Consider the following 20,543-nt stretch of genomic DNA (forward strand, 5'->3'; position numbering starts at 1 on the left):
TTCTTATCTGCCAAGAACTTAGAAACAGTAATTCATGCATTAATCTCATCCCGGTTAGATTACTAGAATGCCCTCTTCTCCTGCCTCACACAACAAAACCTCACTGAACCGCAGCCAGACTCATAACCAGGTCCAACAAGAGAGAACACCGGTTTTAAAATCACTTCATTGGCTCCCAGTCTGTCTTAGAATAGATTTTAAAATTCTAATGATCACTTTTAAGGCTCGTAGAGGGTTATCTCCAGAATATACAGCTGACCTCCTGAACTCCTACAAGCCCAACTGTAACCTGAGATCCTCTGACAGGTCGTTCCTGGCCATTCCTCGGTCTAACCTTAAAACTACAGGTGATCGGACCTTTTCTCCTTTTCTGTTCGGGCCGCTCACTTATGGAACGACCTGCCGGAGATCAGGGAAGTTAACACATTGTCTTCTTTTAAGTCACTTCTAAAAACTCACTATTTTAAACTTGCTTTTTATTGAATTTACTGTTTGTTTGTTTTTTTTTATTCTACTGTTTGTTTTATTATCTTTTGTTGTATTTTATCATAATAACTTTATTTACTGTTTGCCCATTGCCTTTTTTCTAATTGTATGTAAAGTGCTTTGTAACTTGTTTTGAAAAGCGCTATATAAATAAAGGTATTATTATTATTATGTATGTAATTTAGTAAAATGATATATATGACATAGTATATGATGTATAGTATGTATATGATGTATATGAAGTATGTAACCTATATGACATAGGATGTATATGTTGTGTATATAGTATGTATATATATATATCATGTAGTATGTATATGACATGTACTGTAAAGCCCTTTGAGACATGCTTGTGATAAAGGGCGATATAAATAAACTAGACTACACTACACTACTTAAGTACAGTTTTTGAAGTTCTGGCACTTTACTGAGTATTTCCATTCTGTGAGACTTTCTACTTTTCCTCCACTACATCTCAGAGGGAAATCTTGTTCTTTTTCCTCCTCTACATTTATCTGCCGGCTCATAAAACATGTTGCATTGTTAAGAGTTTAAACTCCCCAACAGTATATGGAGCAGTTAGACCGACAACATTAAAATACTTCTGACAGGTTCATGCTTCAATAATTTAACTCTCTGACAGCATGACGACTTTTACTTTTCATACTTCAGTTCATTTTACTGCTATACTACATTACATGTGCAATAACATATATGTGATCTTCTATCTGCTATCTTCTTCACTATTTATAATTAGATGTAGGTTGTAGGAATGTATGTATGGATGGAGGTATGTATGTACTGTATGTATGTATGTGTATATTCAGTACTTATATACTTTATATTTTATTGAGTCTATTTTTTAAGAACCTTTTAGGGAGCTGCCCCCTGAAAATTTTGTTGTATTGCTGTGCATTGACAATAAAGGCATTCTATTGTATTCTATTCTAGTCTATTCTATTCTATTACTGAAGTAAGCTTTTGAATGCAGAACTTTTATGTTTAATGAAGTATTTCTCCATTATGGTATTGCTACTTTTACTTACAGTAAGTAAAGGATTTGAGTACTTTTTCCGTTTTATTAATGTTGGTGATCTAAGAATTGAATCTTTTCCTACCGGCAGCTGAACATCCAGAACATGAACGTAAACTAATCACAGAAAGAAATGGAGGAACAAGGAGATGGAAGCAAGAACAGGAGGGAGAAGAAAGAACGAAGGAAGGAAGGAAGGAAAAATGGAAGGAAGGACATAAGGGAGGAAGGAAGGAAAGGAATGAGGGGATGGAGGAGTGTCTCCAGACCTGGCTGCTCCTGGCCATCTTCTCCACATCCTGCACTGCAGACCTGGATCTTTTGGGCTTCGACTCGAACAAATCTCCCTGAAACAAGACAGACACACACAGCAGGACAGTGAGGGAACAGACAGAATAATAATAATAATAATAATAATAATAATAATAATAATAATAATAATAACTTTATTTGTATAGCACTTTTCTAAAAACAGTGTTTACAAAGTGCTTTACATACAATAAAACCCAAAAGCAGTGATGTGAAACTACCAATGAATGATAGAAAAATAAAAATAAATAAAAAATATATATATATAATAGAAAACAGGAATAAAAGGTAATATATGAGGTAAACAGGTACAACTAAAAACACACAAACAGAGATACAACTTAAAACAGATCGAACTTTACATAAAAGTGTGTACTGAAAAAAATCATAAAAAATAGGAATAAAAGGTAATACAAGAGATAAACAGGTACAACTAAAAACAAACAAACAAACAACCGAACAGATGGAACTTTAAATAAAAGTGTGTGCCAAGAAGAGCAGGTCAGACAGAGAGTCACATGTCCAGGTTTCCCACGGGTCTCCATGTCTTTCCACGAGTCTAAAAATGTTCTTCCTTCCTGGTTTGTTGACGTTGTTTTTCAGCTCATTAAAGTTTTAAAAAGGACAAAGCAGTCTGGTTTCCACTGCAGCTGTACAGCATGGAAAACTGAAAGCTCCACAATGATGAATAAATGTGTAAATATAAAGAGGAATAAAAAAAAAATTGGGAAATATATACAGAAAAAGATTGATACATCAGGAAATTAATATAGAAATATAAATTGGTGAATGAATGTTATTAATGCTTTATTTTTTCAACGTGTTTTTTTTATAAATTTATTTTTACATTTATTTGTTCATTTATTTCCATATATGTATTTATTTATTTTCATATATTAAAAAAAACATTAAATAAATTTGGATTCACACCAATTTAGGCTATATTTTGAATTGATATTGAAACACTTCCACAATTTGTTGGTCTTCTTTACTTTTCTTTCTTCTTCTTCTTTTCTTTCTTTCTTTCCGATGTTTTGACTTGCATTCTGTCAAACACTGCGAACATTTCATTTATGTATTTCAAGGTCTTTTTAAGCACTTCCTCACATAACAGGCTGATTTATTTCACAGGTATTCCAGTATTTAAAATTATAAAAGTTAAATTCTAGGTCTTTCTAAGGACCTTGTTTGAATCCTGTCACATGATCATTTTTGTATTGTGTGTGAGTTCGGCCAGACTTGGGCCCTTGAAAAACCTGCTAAAAACCCGTTCAGATTAAGAAATACAAGGGCATCGAGGAGAAAATGAGCGATTACAGATGCGTGATGTTTTATTGATGTTCAAATAGAGTAGAAACTAGACTCACCCCTCTGCTGCTGGGGATTTCAGAAGGTGCCAGAGGTGGAGGAGGCTGAGGTGGGGGAGCTGACGGTGGCTGAGGTGCCTTAACCCTGGAGTTAGAGACACTATTCTGGCTTGAGCTGGACTTGGATTTGAGGTCAAGGTGGGGCGCTGGACTGAGGCTAAGACCGGGTTTAGGCCTCGAAGCCGGGCTGAGGTCGAGGACCCGGTTGGGCTTCGGGGGAGCGTTGACCCCGAGGGATTTGGAGCGATGGGTGAAGCGAGGGATGACGGGCGGAGGAGGAATCTGAAGTCGCTGGGGCCACATGGGGGAAGAGGAGGAGGAGGGGAAGGACGGACCGGACAAAGAGAAAGAAGAAGAAGAAGAAGAAGAAGAAAGAGGAGCAGGTCTCTTGGCGGGCAGCGTCACCCTCCCTCTCTCCTCGCCTCCTCCACCCCGCCGCTCCTTCTGCCTCTGCGCCCGGAGCAGAGTCGCGTTGACGAGGCGCGACGGACACTTGTTCCTGAAGATGGGGACCAGTATGGGAGCGGGGGGGATCACCGGGGTTTGACTGGGAGGGGGAGGGAGGGGGGAGAAGAGAGAGGAGGAGGAGGAGGAGAAAGGGAGGGATGGAGCTGACTGGTGGACGGTGAAGGAAGAGGAGGAGGAGGAGGAGGCAGAGGAGGAGAAAGGGAGGGATGGAGCTGACTGGTTGACCATGAAGGAAGAGGAAGAGGAGGAGGAGGACGAAAGGGTTGAAGCTGACTGGTAACCCGAGGAGGAATAGGAGAAAGGAGGGGAGGAAGAAAAGGAAGATGAGTAAACACATGAGGAGGTAGACGAAGGCAACTCCCCCTCTCCTCCACATCGCTGGCTTTGTATCTGACTCCTCCCACATCTATATCCGCTGTCCTGACTCCCCCCCTCTTCCTCCGTCCTGTCCCGTCTTCCTCCTCCTCCTCCAGCCTGCTGGGACAGAGGGGGCCAGGCCGGCGGCTGCGACCCAGAGGAGGGCTTCGTCGGTCGGGCAGCCGGAGCCGGGAGCTGGGTGAGGACCGGCCGGCCGGAGGACACGGTGGTCAGGTTGACCGGTTCACCGCTCAACACCTGAGGATGAAGAACAGACCAGAACTGTGTTTAGACGTGGGAAGTGAGATCCAGAGAGATTACATTTCCCCACAAGGATCAGTAAAGTTTCAAAGTTAAAGTGTATGAAAACTGCTTTCTTACAAGAAAGAGAGAAAAAAAGTTTTAAATCCCCAAGAGGAAATGTCCTGAACATTATGTGGTATTAAAAAAATAAAAACAAGACAGGCTGTATTGCACTTTCCCTCAGTATTTTTTCACAACACATCTTAAGTAGAATTCTTTCAAGCAGTGATTTTTCATATTAAGGACCCCTAATTTAGGACCACAGACCCCCCATTTGATGAGATTTGTATTGTCAGATATGATTTTGTCCAGAATCCCATGACTGTCTGTATTGTAGGCAGAGAGATAACACAGAAACTATGATCAAAATAATCATTCTTCTACATTCTCTAATGGTGTTCACTTTGTGTACATGAAATAATGCTGAAGTTTAACATTTCATCAATTTGCTGGGGACCCTCTAGAACCCAGTCAAGGACCCCTGGTGGTCCCCGTACCCCATGTTGAGAACCACTACTGTAAAGGATAGGTTCATCGATTTTGGACCTATATATAATTTGTCTCTTCCATACCCTAGGAAGAATAGCAGTTGTTTGCACAGCAGCTAATGGAGATCCTATCCAATAAACCAACGAATAAATCCCTGCAGCTCTTGGACCACAGACAGTCTTGTCTCCAGTCAGCTGTCAGTTGCTGCAACAAAGAGTCCAAACTGTTTGTCAGAATATCTCCAAAAAAGCCGTTAGTGGCCCCACAGGAGAGTCGAGAGGAAACATGACTCAGTTCCTCCGTTACACACACTTTGACTAACGGAGCTCGCTGCTTCAACACACAGCTGACCAATATTGTCTGTGGGTCCAAGAACTATAGGGATGGAAGAGACTCATTTTGTATAGGAACAAAATTGCAAAAATATCATATAAATCTATAGTTTAATTTATTGTTTACCTTCATTTAAAGCTCAAGTGCTTTTTTCAGAGTTCTCAAGAGGATGATAAGTAACTTTTGTTTCACCTCTGATGAGAATGATCCCTGGACACAGTAAATATTTTAGTTTCATGATACTGAGGTCTCAAGATGAGAAATACTTCAGTTTCACCTTCTGAATAAGAAATTTCTCCAACTTCTACTTCATTAGAATGAGTTCTCAAGATGAAAAATAACTTTCATTCCACCTATAATCAGCATTTTATGGTTTAATCTGTAGTTAGACTTCTCAAGATGAGAAAAAAATTTAATTAACTTTTATGAGAGTGAGTCCTGAAGGCGATAACTAATGTTTTACTTTCATCTTGTGAGCAAGGAGTTCCCTTCTTCCATCTATGCTTCATGCAAATGAGTTCTCAAGATGATGAGAAATAACTTTTATTCTTTTATGTTTCATCAAAATGTTTCACAATATTCTGTATGATCTATAGTTTAATCTGTAAGTTAACTTCAGTTCAAGGTGTTTCTTCAGAGCCTCAGGAGGATGAGAAACTGGTTTTCTTCCACCTGTTTCACTGAAATGAGACTCAAGATGCTAAGAAATAATGGCACCTCATTTTCATGAGAATGACAAAATCTATTAACTTAATTTCATTCGTCATGAGTTCTCAACACAATGATAAATACATTTTATTCATCCTGTTTCATGAAAATGAGCCCTCAAGAATCTGAAAAATACTTTTCCCAAATCTCTGTTTTGTGGAAAATATATTCTCAAGAAGATACAATATATTTGTCTTCATCTTGTGCGAGAAATCTGCTTCCTCTCCCTCTGCTTCATGAAGATGAAACTCAAGAAGATGCAAAATACTTTTCTTTCACCTTGTGTGTGAGAAACATATTTCCCCAACTCTGATTCATGAGAACGAGCCGTCAAGACGAAGAGAAATACTTTTCTTTCGGCTTGTGAGAAACACTTTTCTCTGACCTGCTTCATGAAAATTAATTCAAGACAGTCAGAAATATTTTTCTTTCACCTCATGAGTGGGAAATACTCTTCTCCAACCTGCTTCAATATAATGAATTCTCAAGAGGATGAGACATACTTTTCTTTCACCTTGTAAGTGAGATGTACTTTTGGATATTATTTCTCAAGAAGATGCAAAATACTTTTCTTTCACCTTGCGTGTGAGAAACTCTGATTTGAAAATGAGCCGTCAAGACAGAGAGAAATGCTTTTCTTTTGTCTTCTGTTTCATGAAAATGAATTAAAGACAATGATAAATACTTTTCTCCCACCTTGTGAGTGAGAAACACTTTCCCCTCGACCGGTTTCATGGAAGTGGATTCTCAGGACGATGAGAGAAACTTTCCTTCAGCTCCTTCTCTCTGCTCATAAAACTCTCCTCATGGACTTTACTGGGTGGTTAGTGCTGCGATAATGGTTTCTCCTCTCCCCACCTCAACCTCCACACTGACATAACATAAGGCCTCTGTGTGTGTGTGTGTGTGTGTGTGTGTGTGTGTGTGTGTGTGTACATTACTGGCATCTGCAGCTGAAAGAGACAATAAAAAAAACAGACAGAAATAGAAATATATAGAGAGAGAAGGAAAACAGAAAGAAAGAAAGAAAGAAAGAAAGAAAGAAGGAAAGAAAGAAAGATAGAAAGAAAGAAAGAAGTGAAAGAGAAAAGATAGAGATGAAGCTCATTAAATTGAAAATTGAAACTGAGAGAGCAAGGGAGAGGGGGGAAATAGAGGGAGAGAGCAAGGGAGAGGGAGAGGGGGGAAATAGAGGGAGAGAGAGACAGAGAGAGAGAGAGACAGAGGGAGAGACAGAGAGGGAGAGAGAGAGACAGATGGAGAGAGAGTGAGAGAGAGAGAGACAGAGAGAGAGAGAGAGAGAGAGAGAGAGAGAGAGAGAGAGAGAGAGAGAGTCTTTTTCATTCAGGACAGAGCTGATAAATCATGGAGAAGACGACTTTCAACTGGTGTTAGTGTTTGTTTCTGTGTATTTGTGTATATGTGTGTGTGTGTGTGTGTGTGTGTGTGTGTGTGTGTGCGTACCTGTGCTGAAGCAGCGCTGGTCAGACCGGCTGTGTGGTAGCAGGGTCTGCCGGTCATGCGGACAGGAAACCCACACACACTGTGCAGGGCGTCCCGGGCGTCGGACAGGAACCGGCCCGGCGCCTCCTGCTGGTCGACCCTGGGACAGCGCTGCAGCGGCTGCAGCCTCACACAGCTCAGAGGGTATCTGGACCCAGTGAAGGGGAAATGTGTAATATTTCTGAAGCATAATAACACTAGTTAATATCAGCAGGTTCCTGAATGGTAGGAGAGTGAAACAAAGCGAACAGCTGGCACACGCTGGAGAGATTTCTGCCTTCAGAAACACAGGAGCGGGCCGAGGCTGAAGGCTGGAGGCGCTCCTGCCACACCAAGGTCCCTTCAAAAATCTGGCAGTTTATTTTTTCCTTGCATATCGGCAAAAAACACACATCGGAAAATATAATTTGAGAGTTTATTACTAACCGGTAGGGTGTTCTGGTAAATTCGGCATGTATAGAATCCTCCAAACAGCTCGAATTTTAATGTGTGTGTGTGTGTGTGTGAGTGTGAGAGAGTGTGTGCGAGTGCTGTGAAAGGATACGTGAAGAGTCTGTCTCCCACTAGCTTGAAGTAGACGCTGCAGTAAACCGCCTCTTCCTCTGCTAGGTCAGGGAGTCTGTAACCATACTGAAATCACACACACACACACACACACACACACACACACACACACACACACACACACACACACACACACAGTTCAAAAGGCATGCATGTGTGTGTGTACATTAGTCTCTGCAAGTACGACAAAAAGCGACAGAAGAAACTTTTACACTGTCGATCCCCAAATACCCAACAGCTAGTTTCAGCCCAGCAATCTGATTGGTCAACGACACGCTGTCCAACTGTGCTGATAATTCCCATGATGCTCAGCTAGCCATGCTTTACTGGTTGCTATGCCAACTCCTTGTGGTAACCAGGGAGCTAGTCAGCGACCTTCCCTGTTTTCTCTTTTCTCTTTACTCTTATGTATTTACTACTTTGGAGAAACCTTTTCAGTACACATTGTCAGTTGTATAGAAGACATAATTCAGCTGAGGACTTTTGTGTGTGTGTGTGTGTGTGTGTGTGTGTGTGTGTGTGTGTATGTGTACCAGGCGGTTCCAGTGGTTCTGCAGGTCAGTGTAGCTCCTGAAGGGGCCGTCTTTGGGCAGCTGACGGCTGATAGTGATAATCTGACCTTTCTTCATGCTAAATACACACACACACACACACACACACACACACACACACACACACACACACACACACACATATATATAAAGACTAAGAGAGCGTGAAATAAATTTGGAGAGCAAGTAATTAGGGAGAGAGAGTAGCAGGACAGAGTTAGAGTGAAAGAGACAGTGACAAAAAAGAGAGAATAACTGAATATTGAACAACAGGCATGAATCTACAGTACAGACCAGGCTGCTTCTGTATTTAAACGGTGCTATAGCTCCTCCTGCTGGTCACAACCAGTATAACAACCAGTTTGGGTGTCCGTCAGGACAGGAGTTGTTTAGTCCACAGGCTGCAGTAGCTGCTAAATCCCGAAACTCACCAGCCAGCGAGGTTTTAAGAATAAAACAAGACTCCAAATGACAGCTGGTTACTTGACTAAATGGCTGCTACAGTAAACTATCTTACCAGCCACATGCCTAACTCTAACTCTAACTCTAACTCTAACTCTAACTCTACACTTCATAATGATAATAACTTTATTTACACAGCACTTTTCTAAGTTACAAAGTGTTTTAAATAAAAATATGAGACGAGAAGAATAAGAATTACAATAAAAACACAAGGGACAAGCAAAGTAAAAAGTCTACAGAATAAAAGAGGCAAATAATAGTCAAAAGAAATAAAACAATAAGGCCACTGGAGGCCACATGCCTAGTTTTCTATTTTAATGTATATTGCGTGTTTTATTGCTTCAAGTCATGATTTTATGCCCTATGGAAATTTTATGGAATAAAATATAAACTAAACTAAATTAAACTAAAATAAAATGATGCCACACGCTAATCTTAGAGTCAAGATATGGCACTTTAGTGTTTATTATTTGAGAGATTTGACAGATGTTTGTGGTTTTTGTGGAAGTCAGTAGGTTTAGTTTTTACGTATATACAACTGTTTATATGTGTACTGTTGTTGTTTTAATGTATGCTTTTATGCTTGCCATGAAAATCGGCCTGTGGCAATTTTATGGAACAACATTTTATTTCATTTCTGGATATTTCCCAGGAGAGAACTGCCAGACACTGGCTGTATAGAACAGACAATGGAAAAAGCTTTCATCAACTGGATATACTGTGGGTTGGATCACAGGTATTTATGTGTGTGTGTGTGTGTGTGTGTGTGTGTGTGTGTGTGTGTGTGTGTGTGTGTGTGTGTGTGTGTGTATGTGTGTGCTGTCCAGCAGGTGGAGCTGTCACCTGGGCAGGACGTGGCACCAGATGGTTCCTCCGTTAGAGAAGGTGTGGAGGACGGAGTCAGGACGACTGCAGAAGCTCCTCAGCACCAACGGAGGGAGGTCAAAGTCCTCCAGCTGGGACACACACACACACACACACACACACACACAAATACAAGAGTATCATACATGATATCCACACACACATGGCTTTGTGAGTGTGTGTGGACTTACTCTGGTTGGAGGCAGTCTGACAGAGCTGGCTTCCAAGCTGACACATAACTGGTTCTCAGTGGTACTCAGCTGCATGGCTGACACACACACACACACACACACACACACACACACACACACACACACTAGTAAGTCTAGTTCACAAGGTGGCAACAGGTTTTGGTCTTGCGTTTTGATTGAAAAACAAAATAAGATGCAATGGCCAAACCTGTCAAACTGGCTGATATCAATCGACTAATTTACCAATCACAGCCAATATTTACCAGAATTTGCCTTTTGGTCGGTGTTAATTTTAACCACAGGCTGAAGACTTTGGAAAACCAAAACTCCAAAAATGAAACCCATTTTAATAAACTGAAAGTAGTTTGTCATGAAGCAAATATTGTAGAATAAATTTATATATTACATGTGTTTCGTTTATATGTTTTTTTGGAAAATGACACAAAAAATGCACATATCACTCACACAAATGCCTTGCAAACCTACACCTATTTAAAATATTGTGCTTAAGATAGAAAACAGCCTCATGAATGTGTAATGAAATGTAATCTGCAATCTAAAGGGTCGGCTAATCTTATAGTTATTATATGATTAGTATTTATAGTGATAAAGTGTATTGGAGATAATTCAGTCGACCTACTGACAGCGTTGAGCCTCCCACTCTCCGTCAGAAAGTCTTTCCCTGGAGAAACAGACAGAGGGGAAACAAGGTCTTATTATGTTTTATTACTGTTATTATGTATTATCACGGTTATAGAAGACGTTACAGCATATAGAGCTGCAGCTCCACCGCTATAATATATAACATTATACTGATATTTATCTCTCTGGGCCACTCACCCTACAGGTACACTTCATATGAATGAACTGTGAAGCTGCGGGTGATTTATTGATACGAGATCAGGGCAACAAACTAAAAAATGTATGCAGTATTTTGTTCCTGTAGCTTAAAGCAGTGGTTCTCAAGCTGGGGGTCTGGACCTCCCAGGGGGTCACAAGATAATTTTGGGGCGTTGCAATAAAATTTATGGGATTGGAAAAAATAACATATTTGTACTATACTAATTTATTATCACATCTATTTTTTCTCATTTTTCTCATCATTTTTTATTTGTGATTACTACAGAAGAATAAAATAGAGCTAATATGACGGTTCATTTTCCTGCCCTATGATGTGTATATTGTCACATTTTTGTATTGCGATGTATTGAATTTTGATATATCGTCCCATCATTACTGAGAATAAAGTCAGATTTCTGAGTTCCTGACTTTATTTTCAAAATTCTAAGAAAGTGAACAAAGTCACGTAAAGAGGGAGCGGACAAACCATTTAAAATTTTATACACTAGACACAAATTTGAGAAAAGTCTAAAGTTCTCAAAGCTCAGAAGATGATGTTTCTCTAATATCCTACAGTGATGATACTGAAATGGCCTTTTATCCAGAATTTTTAAGGTTTGTTTATACAAGGATTCTAATGGATTAATAACTGTTTCTCCGGATTGCCCCCAACATGTAATACAATAAGACATGTGGGAAAGGATCATGGCATGCATAAATATCTTGGCTGCATCCACAGAGAGAAAGCTTCTAATTTGTCTAAAATTTGCCAGGTTGTATTTAATAGTTTTTATCATTTTCTTGACATGTTTCCTGAAATTGAGATTTGGATCCAATATTACGCCAAGATATTTAAATTCAGTAACTCTATCAATCTTTTCACCCTTAATAAAAATGTCAACATTAGGAGGCTGTACATTGGTTTTGGAGAAGAACATACCTTTTGTCTTACTAATGTTCAAGCTAGGACAGGATTGATCAAGCCATTCAGCGATCCTTTCCATAGCAGTAGTTAGCTTCTCAGCTGCTAGTTCAGCTGTTTTTGCATATTACATATTGAGAATCAATATCACAGAGCCTGGGGCTGATTGTTGCTTTACACAGCAGAGCAAGAGGGAACATCTCATTCCATCTAATAGGCGTTTATCCTCTGCAATTAAGCTGATGATGAATCACTATTTAGGCGAATAAATCAGAAACTGTGACAGATAAATCAATGTTTGGATTTCAAAATTCCAGATTTTTTTCCAGCCCTTCAATTCATGATTTAAAGGTTTTTGGAGTCCAGTGTGATTTACACAGATAGTCGTCTTACCCCTGCTAACTCTGCCACATCACTCTGTAAATTAAGATTAATTCGACAAATATCAGAATATGTGAGATGACTGGTCTACAACCACAGAAAATGTGCAGTCATATGTATACCAAGATTCAATATTTTTCCATACTTTTCCAAAAAATGTTTCCAAACTTATCAAGATCTGTAAATTACTTAATTCTTTTTCCATACATTCCAAACTTTCCAGACAGTCAGAGTCATGGAACGAGCCTTTAAAGCCTCAGTGACACATTATTTTCTGGGGTTTTTGGCTTTGGAGGGGAAGACTAACATTCACACCTTCATTTAACTGGAGGATTAGTAAAGGGGCTTTTTAATTTTTTTTACTACTACCAGCCACCAGGTCCAAGGACAGACAGAGGCCTTCTCTGCTCTCTTATCATCCAACACTAACACAGGGAGACAGAAGGAAAACACACACAGCTCATAAAGAAACAACACAGAGAGCAGTGTGTCCTCCTGTCATTAACTGTGTGACTGTTATTCATCCAGGGAAGGTTGACTGACTTTTTCAGCAACAAACTGCTTTCAACTTATCAACCCTTTTTACAAACATGGCTGACATACTTCCACTTTGTCGTTGTAGGGTATAGGCAAGTAATGAAATTAGTTAAATGTTAAGCCGACTCTCTGTCTCCTCTGACTCTGTCTGTGATCACTGAGTTAGTGTTCAACTTGCTGGCAATGGAGAGAACAGGGGCCGGATTCACCAATGTGTTCTTAACATAGAGCTTAAGAAATGACATAAGAGGAAATTGTAGGAAGTTCTTAAGAAGGCTTAAGAACTCCTCAATATTGTCTTAGTAACAGTCTCATTTCTTACGAATTTCTTTAATTTTCCTACTTAAGAACTTCTCAAAATAGAGCCTGAATTAATTCTGGTTAATGAACTTTAGGCTTACTGCCATTGAGGCTAGGGGACAAGGCTAGGAGGCTAGGAGACAAGGCTTGGAGGCTAGGAGACAAGGCTAGGAGGCTAGGAGACAAGGCTAGGAGGCAACCCAAAGTGCTTCCATCTACAAAACAATTGTTGAAAAACCTATTTAGAGCAACTAGAGCAAAGATTTAAACATTGGTTGCTGTTGGTAACTGTAAAATTTGCAGCTTATTTCCAACAGACATGAGACAGAGGCCTACCTGGCCCTACACCAAATAAAGCTTTACAATAAATGTTCATCTTAATGTTAGGTGTAGGGGAGCCTATGAAGACTTTGAACTATAACCTACTTGTCTAAAATGTGTTTAAATATATGATATTAGAGGCTTACCTTTTCACTGTAGGAGTTTTAAGACAGGTGAAGGGCCGTCTTAAAGTTAAGAAAAAAATCAAGAACAAATTTGAGAACTTTCATTTCAAGAATACCATTTATTCCTAAGTTTTTTTCTTAGGAAGAAACATAAGAAGAAAGTTAAGAAAATATATAAGAACTGTTTTTGAGAATAGCATTTTTTCCTACTTTTTTTCTTAAGACTAAACTTAAGAAAAAAATGGCACTTGAGAACATTTTTTTTCTTAAGAAGGTTTTGTGCCCCTGATCTATAAACCTGAGGAAGAATGTGAGCCATGTGGGTGAAAAGGATCCATTCAGTTACACACATTGGAATCTAACAGCTGGAGCGACTCGACAGTTAGACATTCACTGCCCAGCCGGAGCAGGGATTGGAACCGGCAACTTCTGGGTCCCAAGCCTGTTCCTCTAAGCTTTAGGACTTTATCTGCTTTAGGTTTTGTTTCAAGCTTTCCTGTTTTGTTCTACACACTCTGTAATGCTAAAACGGACTTTATTCTAATTTATTGCGATAAAAGCATTAATTCTACACACTGGCCTGTACTTAAATGTGTTTATGGAAGGGAAGTAGACTCAATTTAAATTTCCTCTGAGTGAAGGTATATAATCAAGATGGGAAATTACAACCAGAATTTCCACTATGGTTCTTAAGTTTGTCAACTTTGAATTTACGGATTTACCAGTTTTTGTGGACAAAAAAAAGGCAGTTTCATGTACTAAAACACACACATACACACACACACACACACACACACACACACACAGATACACACTCTAAAGTTATTTTGATATCAGAGTGGGTCCAAGGTGAAGTCTAGGCTGGGTGGCGCAACACCCATCTGTCACTTTGATCACAGGCCACCGGCCACACACACACACACACACACACACACACACACACACACACACACACACCACACCTCCAGAGCAGCCTTGAACCTAAGCAGCTACAAACATCCTCTCTGTGATTGCAGTTGGACTTTGCAGTGAAGCGGAGACTCAGTAGAAATCTCAGTAGAGCAAACAGCAAACAAAGACAAGTTTACTAACCACTGCACATTCACTGCTAATGGCTGGAAATCAACAGGTTTCAATGGAGAGTTTACATGTTGCTTGGTCTAAAGTTCTTTACTGTCTGTCAAGGGAAATACTAACACACACACACACACACACACACACACACACACACACACAATTTCAAACTCATTTTGCGTCATTGCAAATATGTAGAGCGTGCTCTAGTAAAAACTAGACTTGTTGGAAATGAAAATGTGTGTGTGTGTGTAAAGGGGGGGGTCTTTCTCTCTCTCTCTTTTTCCCTCTCTGTCTCTCTCTTTCTCTGTCTCTCTTTCTTTCTCCCTCTCTGTCTCTCTCTTTCACTCTCTGTCTCTCTCTCTTTCTCTCTCTTTCTTTCTCCCTCTCTGTCTCTCTCATTCACTCTCTCTCTGTCTTTCTTTCTCCCTCTCTGTCTCTCTCATTCACTCTGTCTCTCTCTCCGTTTCTCTGTCTCTTTCTTTCTCTCTCTGTCTCTCATTCACTCTCTCGCTTTCTTTCTCTCTCTCTCATTCTCTCTCTCCATTTCTGTCTCTCTCTCTCTCCCTCTCTCTTTCTTTCTCTCTCTCTCTCTCTCTCTCTCTCTCTCCCTCTCTTTCTCTCTCTCTCTCAGAGCCTACCAGAGACGAGGTAGAGTCCTGCCTTGTTCCAGCTGGGAGCCAGTCTGCTGGTCAGAGAGTAGGACACACAACTCTGCAGGATACCTGGCAACACACACTGAGGAGAACCCAGCTACACACACACACACACACACATACACACACACACAGATGGACATGCATGTACACATGTGCTCAAACAAGAAAAGAGATTGTGAGAGAGAAAGAGAGAGAGAGTGTGTGAGAGAGGAAAGGAGTTTTAACAAGCAACAACAGACTTTAAATAAATATTGAATTATTGCCCGGCCCTAACTATACATCACCGATCCATTTATCTATCTATCTGCTTATCATCCATCCAACAATCATCCATCCATCCATCCATCCATCCGCTCATCAGTCGATCCCTGGATCCATCCCACCTGCAGGTTGCGTCTCTGTCCGTAAGCCTGGATGATGCCTTTCTTGAAAAACGGGATCTGAAAGAAAACAGTAAGGTACAAAAGATATGAAAGATTAAATGTACAGAGTCAACAGCCATCCAGCTGCCAAGCAAATGTTAAACTTTTGCAATATTTTATTGAAATCTGCTATTTTCATTAAGGTTTTCTGATTCAGTACACCATCATTTGCATAAAATCACTTGGACGGAAACCCAGGTCATATGAGGCACATTGATTGATTGATTGATTGATTGATTGATTGATTGATTGATAATTTTTATTTCGAACATGTAGAAAAAAAAAAACAGATAAAAACAAAACAAGAATAACAATAAGATGAAATAAACAATAAATAATAATAATAATAATCATCATAATAAATAATTTACAACAAACTCAATAAACAAATTCTCATAAACTAATAAACTAATGAATAAACATAATCTAACAAACAAACCTTTACAACAAACTCAATAAACAAATTCTCATAAACAACACAAATTAAATGACATTAAGTACAGGAAACTTCTATAATGTAATTAATGTAATCCCCAAGAGTTAAAATGTCTGTTGTTAAACAGTCTTGGTCACATGTCCTAAAATATTACTCACTGGCAACTCAAAGTTTTCTTAAACAAGTTTTCGTCAGGTTTTAAGTGAAGTAAAAGAGTTTTATTTCATTGATTTTTCTTCTTTTTTTTTGTTTTCTGGGGTGAATTGTTTCTGTAAACTCTTCATTCCAGTGGCTCATCTTCACTTGGGGTTTCTTTGCCTATAATGTGGATTTTTATTAACATGCAAATGAAATAAACCTGAATAAACTCAACAAAACATTAGTTTAAGAACCCCTAACCCTAACTATAGTTATTTCATTCAACAGGACTGTGAATGAGCAGAGAGAGAGAGGGAGAGAGAGAGAGAGGAGACAAAGAGAGAGAGAGAGAGAACAAGAGAGACAGAGAGAGAAAGAGAGAGACAGAGAAAGAGAAAGAGAGACAGAGAAAGAGAAAGAAAGAGAGAGAGATAGAAAGAGAGAGAGACAGAGAGAAAGAAAGAGAGAGAGAGAAAGAGAGAACAAGAGAGACAGAGAGAGAAAGAAAGAGAGAGAGAGACAGAGAGAAAGAGAGAATGAGAGAGACAGAGAGAAAGAGAGAGAGAGAGACAGAGAGAAAGAGAGAACGAGAGAGACAGAGAGAGAGAGAGAGAGAGAGGTAGAGAGACTACAGCAGTGCAGACAGCTTCCTGACATGTTTTTGCTAAAGAGGGTCCTAATGTGGGTCGTTAGTAACAGCAGATTCACTCTTCCGTTGTGTGTGTGTGTGTGCGCGTGTGTGCGCGTGTGTGTGTGAGAGTGTGTGTGCGTGTGTGTGTGTGTGTGTGTGTGCATGTGTGTGTTCTCTGGCCTCATCCCAGGATGAAGAGCAGAGAGAGAATGTGAGGAATTCAGACTCAAATATTTTGGTTGACACAGAGCGTGCCTCTGCCTGGGAAGAGTCGGCACACACACACACAACACACACACTCTATGGCACGCTACGCCTCCACACACACACACACACACACTCCATGGCACGCTACGCCTCCACACACACACACACACACACACTCCATGGCACGCTACGCCTCCACACACACGCACACACACACACACACACACACTCCATGGCACGCTACGTCTCCACACACACACACACACACACACACACACACACACCTTCCATTGACTACATTCATTGCCCAACCCCTACCCAAACCTTAATCCTAATTTCTAACCTTAACTCTAAACCCAAACCGTAATCCTAAACCAACCCCATGCAAAAATAATAGTAATAGCTTTATTTGTATAGCACTTTTCTAAAAACAAAGAAAAAACACAGTGATGTAGACAGTGATGTAAAAGTACAGCAATTAAATCAAATAAAATTGGATAAAATGTATGAGGGGAAAACGTAAGAAAAACAAGAGGCTCTGACAGAAAAAAGAAGTGAGGAGCGGACAAAACGTCCAAAACCTCCCAAGGTCTGCAACTCAAACTGGTTCTCACAAGGTTAGAAGTCCAAGAACACACACACACACACACACACACACACACACACACACACACACACACACACACTGCAAAGTATGCTTTACACTAACAAAGTGTACACAAACACACCTACTCCACAGAGCTCCAGTGGAGCAAAATACGACAGTGTATCAGGGCCATTATATACAGAAGGTGACATTTTTCTATATTCAGACAAAAAATGCAGAATTTTCGAGATTTAAGTCAGAAATCCGTGAGAAAAAACAGAAAAAACAGAGAAAACACAGAAAAACAGACAGGGAAGGTGGCTAACATTCCTACCTCAAAATAAGTCAGTTGTAATATTTAAGTAACAGACGGTCTTAATTAGCCGAGTCCAACCTGAGAATCTTAGACCAGTCTAAGGCTTAGACTAGTCTTAAACCAGCTTTATGCAGCTGGCCCCTGTAAACAGACTCTGTAGTTCTTTACTAATATTATGTTATCTAACTACAACAAGGACCACAATGGAAATAAGTCCTGTGACTTTTTTGTGTTATCCTTGATGTTCTTTTAATTGTGCATGTACATTGGTGTTGCAACCATGGAATTGTCCTTTTAAAGTGAATTGTCAAATAAAAAAATAAAAAATAAAAAAAAATACTGTTGCTCACAGAGTCTGACTGACTGTGAAAAGTGAGACAGAAGAGCAGATGTGAAGCAATATGGCTGCTGTCGCTCAGGAAGGATTCACTACATATTATGCAAAGACAAGTCAAATCTGTCTGACATGATAAACGTCAACTGGAACAGAAACAGAGAGAGTGTGTAGGCGTGTGTGTGTGTGTGTGTGTGTGTGTGTGTCTGAGCAGGTATGTAGCGTGTCTGCAGAGGTGGCGTGCAGAGCTGGATGTGTGCGTGCAGCGTTACCACGGCGATCACAACCCCCGCCAACACCCTCCAGCCCTCTGCTGGAGTTTACAACGCCAAAATCTATAAACCTGCCGACGAGACGAGCCAAGTGCATCTCCATGAATGAAAACTACACACACACACACACACACACACACACAAAAGGAAGTTATGAATAAAAGTGTGTAACTAAAATATAAATAGTTTGAATATAAAAAAATGAGTACAAAAATAAATGTAGTTCAATCATTTGGTGAGATAAAAGCAGATGGGTATCAGAGGAATGGATAGTGTGAGTGTGTGTATGTGTGTGTGTGTGTGTGTGTCTGTCTTACAGCCATGACCACTGTGATCTGGGTGAAGGAGTCCAGAGCAGGAGAGGCCAGGATGTCCGAGTACAGCAGCACCAGCTCTCTGAAGGAACACACACACACACACACACACACACACACACACACACACACACTTAGCACCACAGGAATGCTGTGTTCAAGTGATACGGTAATAGTTGAGGAAATTTCAAATCTTTTGGGAGGGAAAAGTTGACTTTGTTGCATTTTTGTATTTGGTTTGTTTAGGTTCAAACTGACCAAGTACAAACAAACCAGGGCTTGTAAACAAAAGTCACATGACTCACAAGCAGCTTGTTTATTGGACAGAGTTTTAACCTGTAATGCTTAAGTATCTATGTGAAGTATTTATTTGTTGTATTACATCTTATTACTAAGATGTAATACATTGTTTCTTATTCTGTATTACATCTTATTATTACATCTTATTTATCTCAGCATGATGGACTCTTCTTCTGTGGTGTTCATACCAGTTAAGAACACATGAAGAAACAGCTGAATATGAGCATCAGTCCAGACTTCATTTTGTTCTGCTAGGCTTTTCAAGCGTCTCCTTCTACCCATAATCCCTTGTGTTTCGGGGTGGTTTCCTGTAGTCGGTTGGATTAACAAACAGCACCCCACTGCAGTTCTCTTGTTAGAGGACTGAGACTCTCTGTGCCGTTATTTGGTGCCACCAGAGGTCAAAGGTCATCGTTCTTACCTGGACAAACTGACTGAACTGAAGGAGGAAACACTGCAGAGTTTAATAAAGCGCTCAGATCATGTTCAGCTCACCTGCAGGTCTTCATCTGCTTGCTCCTGCTCTCCTCCTCCTCCTCCTGCAGAGACAGAGAGACGCAGCACAGCTTCCTCAGCTCCGGCAGACTGAGGAAGAACAGAGACTGCTGTCCTCCTCCACTCATCCTGCAGAGACACACAGACACCTGGACTTAACGTCAGGTGCTACTGTAGAACAAGTCAGGAAACTGACAGCGTTAATGAACATTTTCTGTTTCAAAATTATGTTTTTTTCAAGACGTTGACTGGATGTAGTAGAGGTATTCAACATGCTGATAGTGGCTGGGTAATATGAGGGTCAACTAGGCCACATCACTCTGTAGCGGAAGTGGGGCTGGGCGATGTGGTTGAAATCAATATCATGATAATCATAAGGATTTTTCTCAATATCAATATATATCACAATATGGCTCATGTATGCAAAATCACGTTAAATAATCAAATGAATGTTCATCTCATTGAACCGAATGGTGATGTTAGGTGTGATGTCAAACAAAACTGAAATATTCAAATAATATTCCTACTATACCTCATTTTATGAGTTTTTAAGTAAAATTTGCTTGTCATCATCAATTCAGACAGCAGAAATGTGTGTCACGATATCAAAATATCTTCATATCATCACGATATGATTCCACTGAAAGACGATAAACGATAATATTGAATTATAGCCCAGCCCTAAGTGGAAGGTTATTCTTCACAACAGCTAATATCACAATATGTTAAAGGTTTTTTTTATACTTTTAAAGACTTTCTGTGCAATTCCTAAACATTTAAAGACCTGGGAATTATCAAATTCATTTTCCAGACTTTCCAGACCTTCTTACAAACCTTGAACTAACATTCTGAGACACTGTCCCTGACAGCTAGTGAATTTTAGCTTTATAGATAATTACCCTTGCTGGGTTTACACCCATGTATTGTAACAATGAGCAAATCAAT

At 39.9% G+C, this 20,543-nt stretch overlaps 1 protein-coding gene across 1 annotated transcript in view; it reads right to left on the minus strand.

Annotated features, from left to right (window-relative positions):
* Window positions 1-19,726, minus strand: part of cunh18orf63 (chromosome unknown C18orf63 homolog) — a 24,265-nt gene extending 4,539 nt beyond the window's left edge. The window contains exons 1-12 of the mRNA XM_071543546.1: window positions 19,599-19,726; window positions 18,807-18,885; window positions 15,531-15,587; window positions 15,130-15,241; window positions 10,629-10,670; window positions 9,989-10,065; window positions 9,777-9,889; window positions 8,454-8,550; window positions 7,901-7,986; window positions 7,318-7,504; window positions 3,196-4,278; window positions 1,789-1,866 (exon numbers count right to left, since the gene is read on the minus strand). Of these exons, the coding sequence (XP_071399647.1) occupies window positions 1,789-1,866; window positions 3,196-4,278; window positions 7,318-7,504; window positions 7,901-7,986; window positions 8,454-8,550; window positions 9,777-9,889; window positions 9,989-10,065; window positions 10,629-10,670; window positions 15,130-15,241; window positions 15,531-15,587; window positions 18,807-18,885; window positions 19,599-19,726 (2,139 nt within the window). The remainder of the gene's footprint in view (window positions 1-1,788; window positions 1,867-3,195; window positions 4,279-7,317; window positions 7,505-7,900; window positions 7,987-8,453; window positions 8,551-9,776; window positions 9,890-9,988; window positions 10,066-10,628; window positions 10,671-15,129; window positions 15,242-15,530; window positions 15,588-18,806; window positions 18,886-19,598) is intronic.
* Window positions 19,727-20,543: the final 817 nt, after the last annotated feature.

This window comes from Centroberyx affinis, unplaced genomic scaffold (genome assembly GCF_046629955.1).
Source record: "Centroberyx affinis isolate AG114_WGS23_722 - 3 ecotype Tasmania unplaced genomic scaffold, CSIRO-AGI_Caff_v1 ptg004346l_1, whole genome shotgun sequence".
Lineage (NCBI taxonomy): Eukaryota > Metazoa > Chordata > Actinopteri > Beryciformes > Berycidae > Centroberyx > Centroberyx affinis.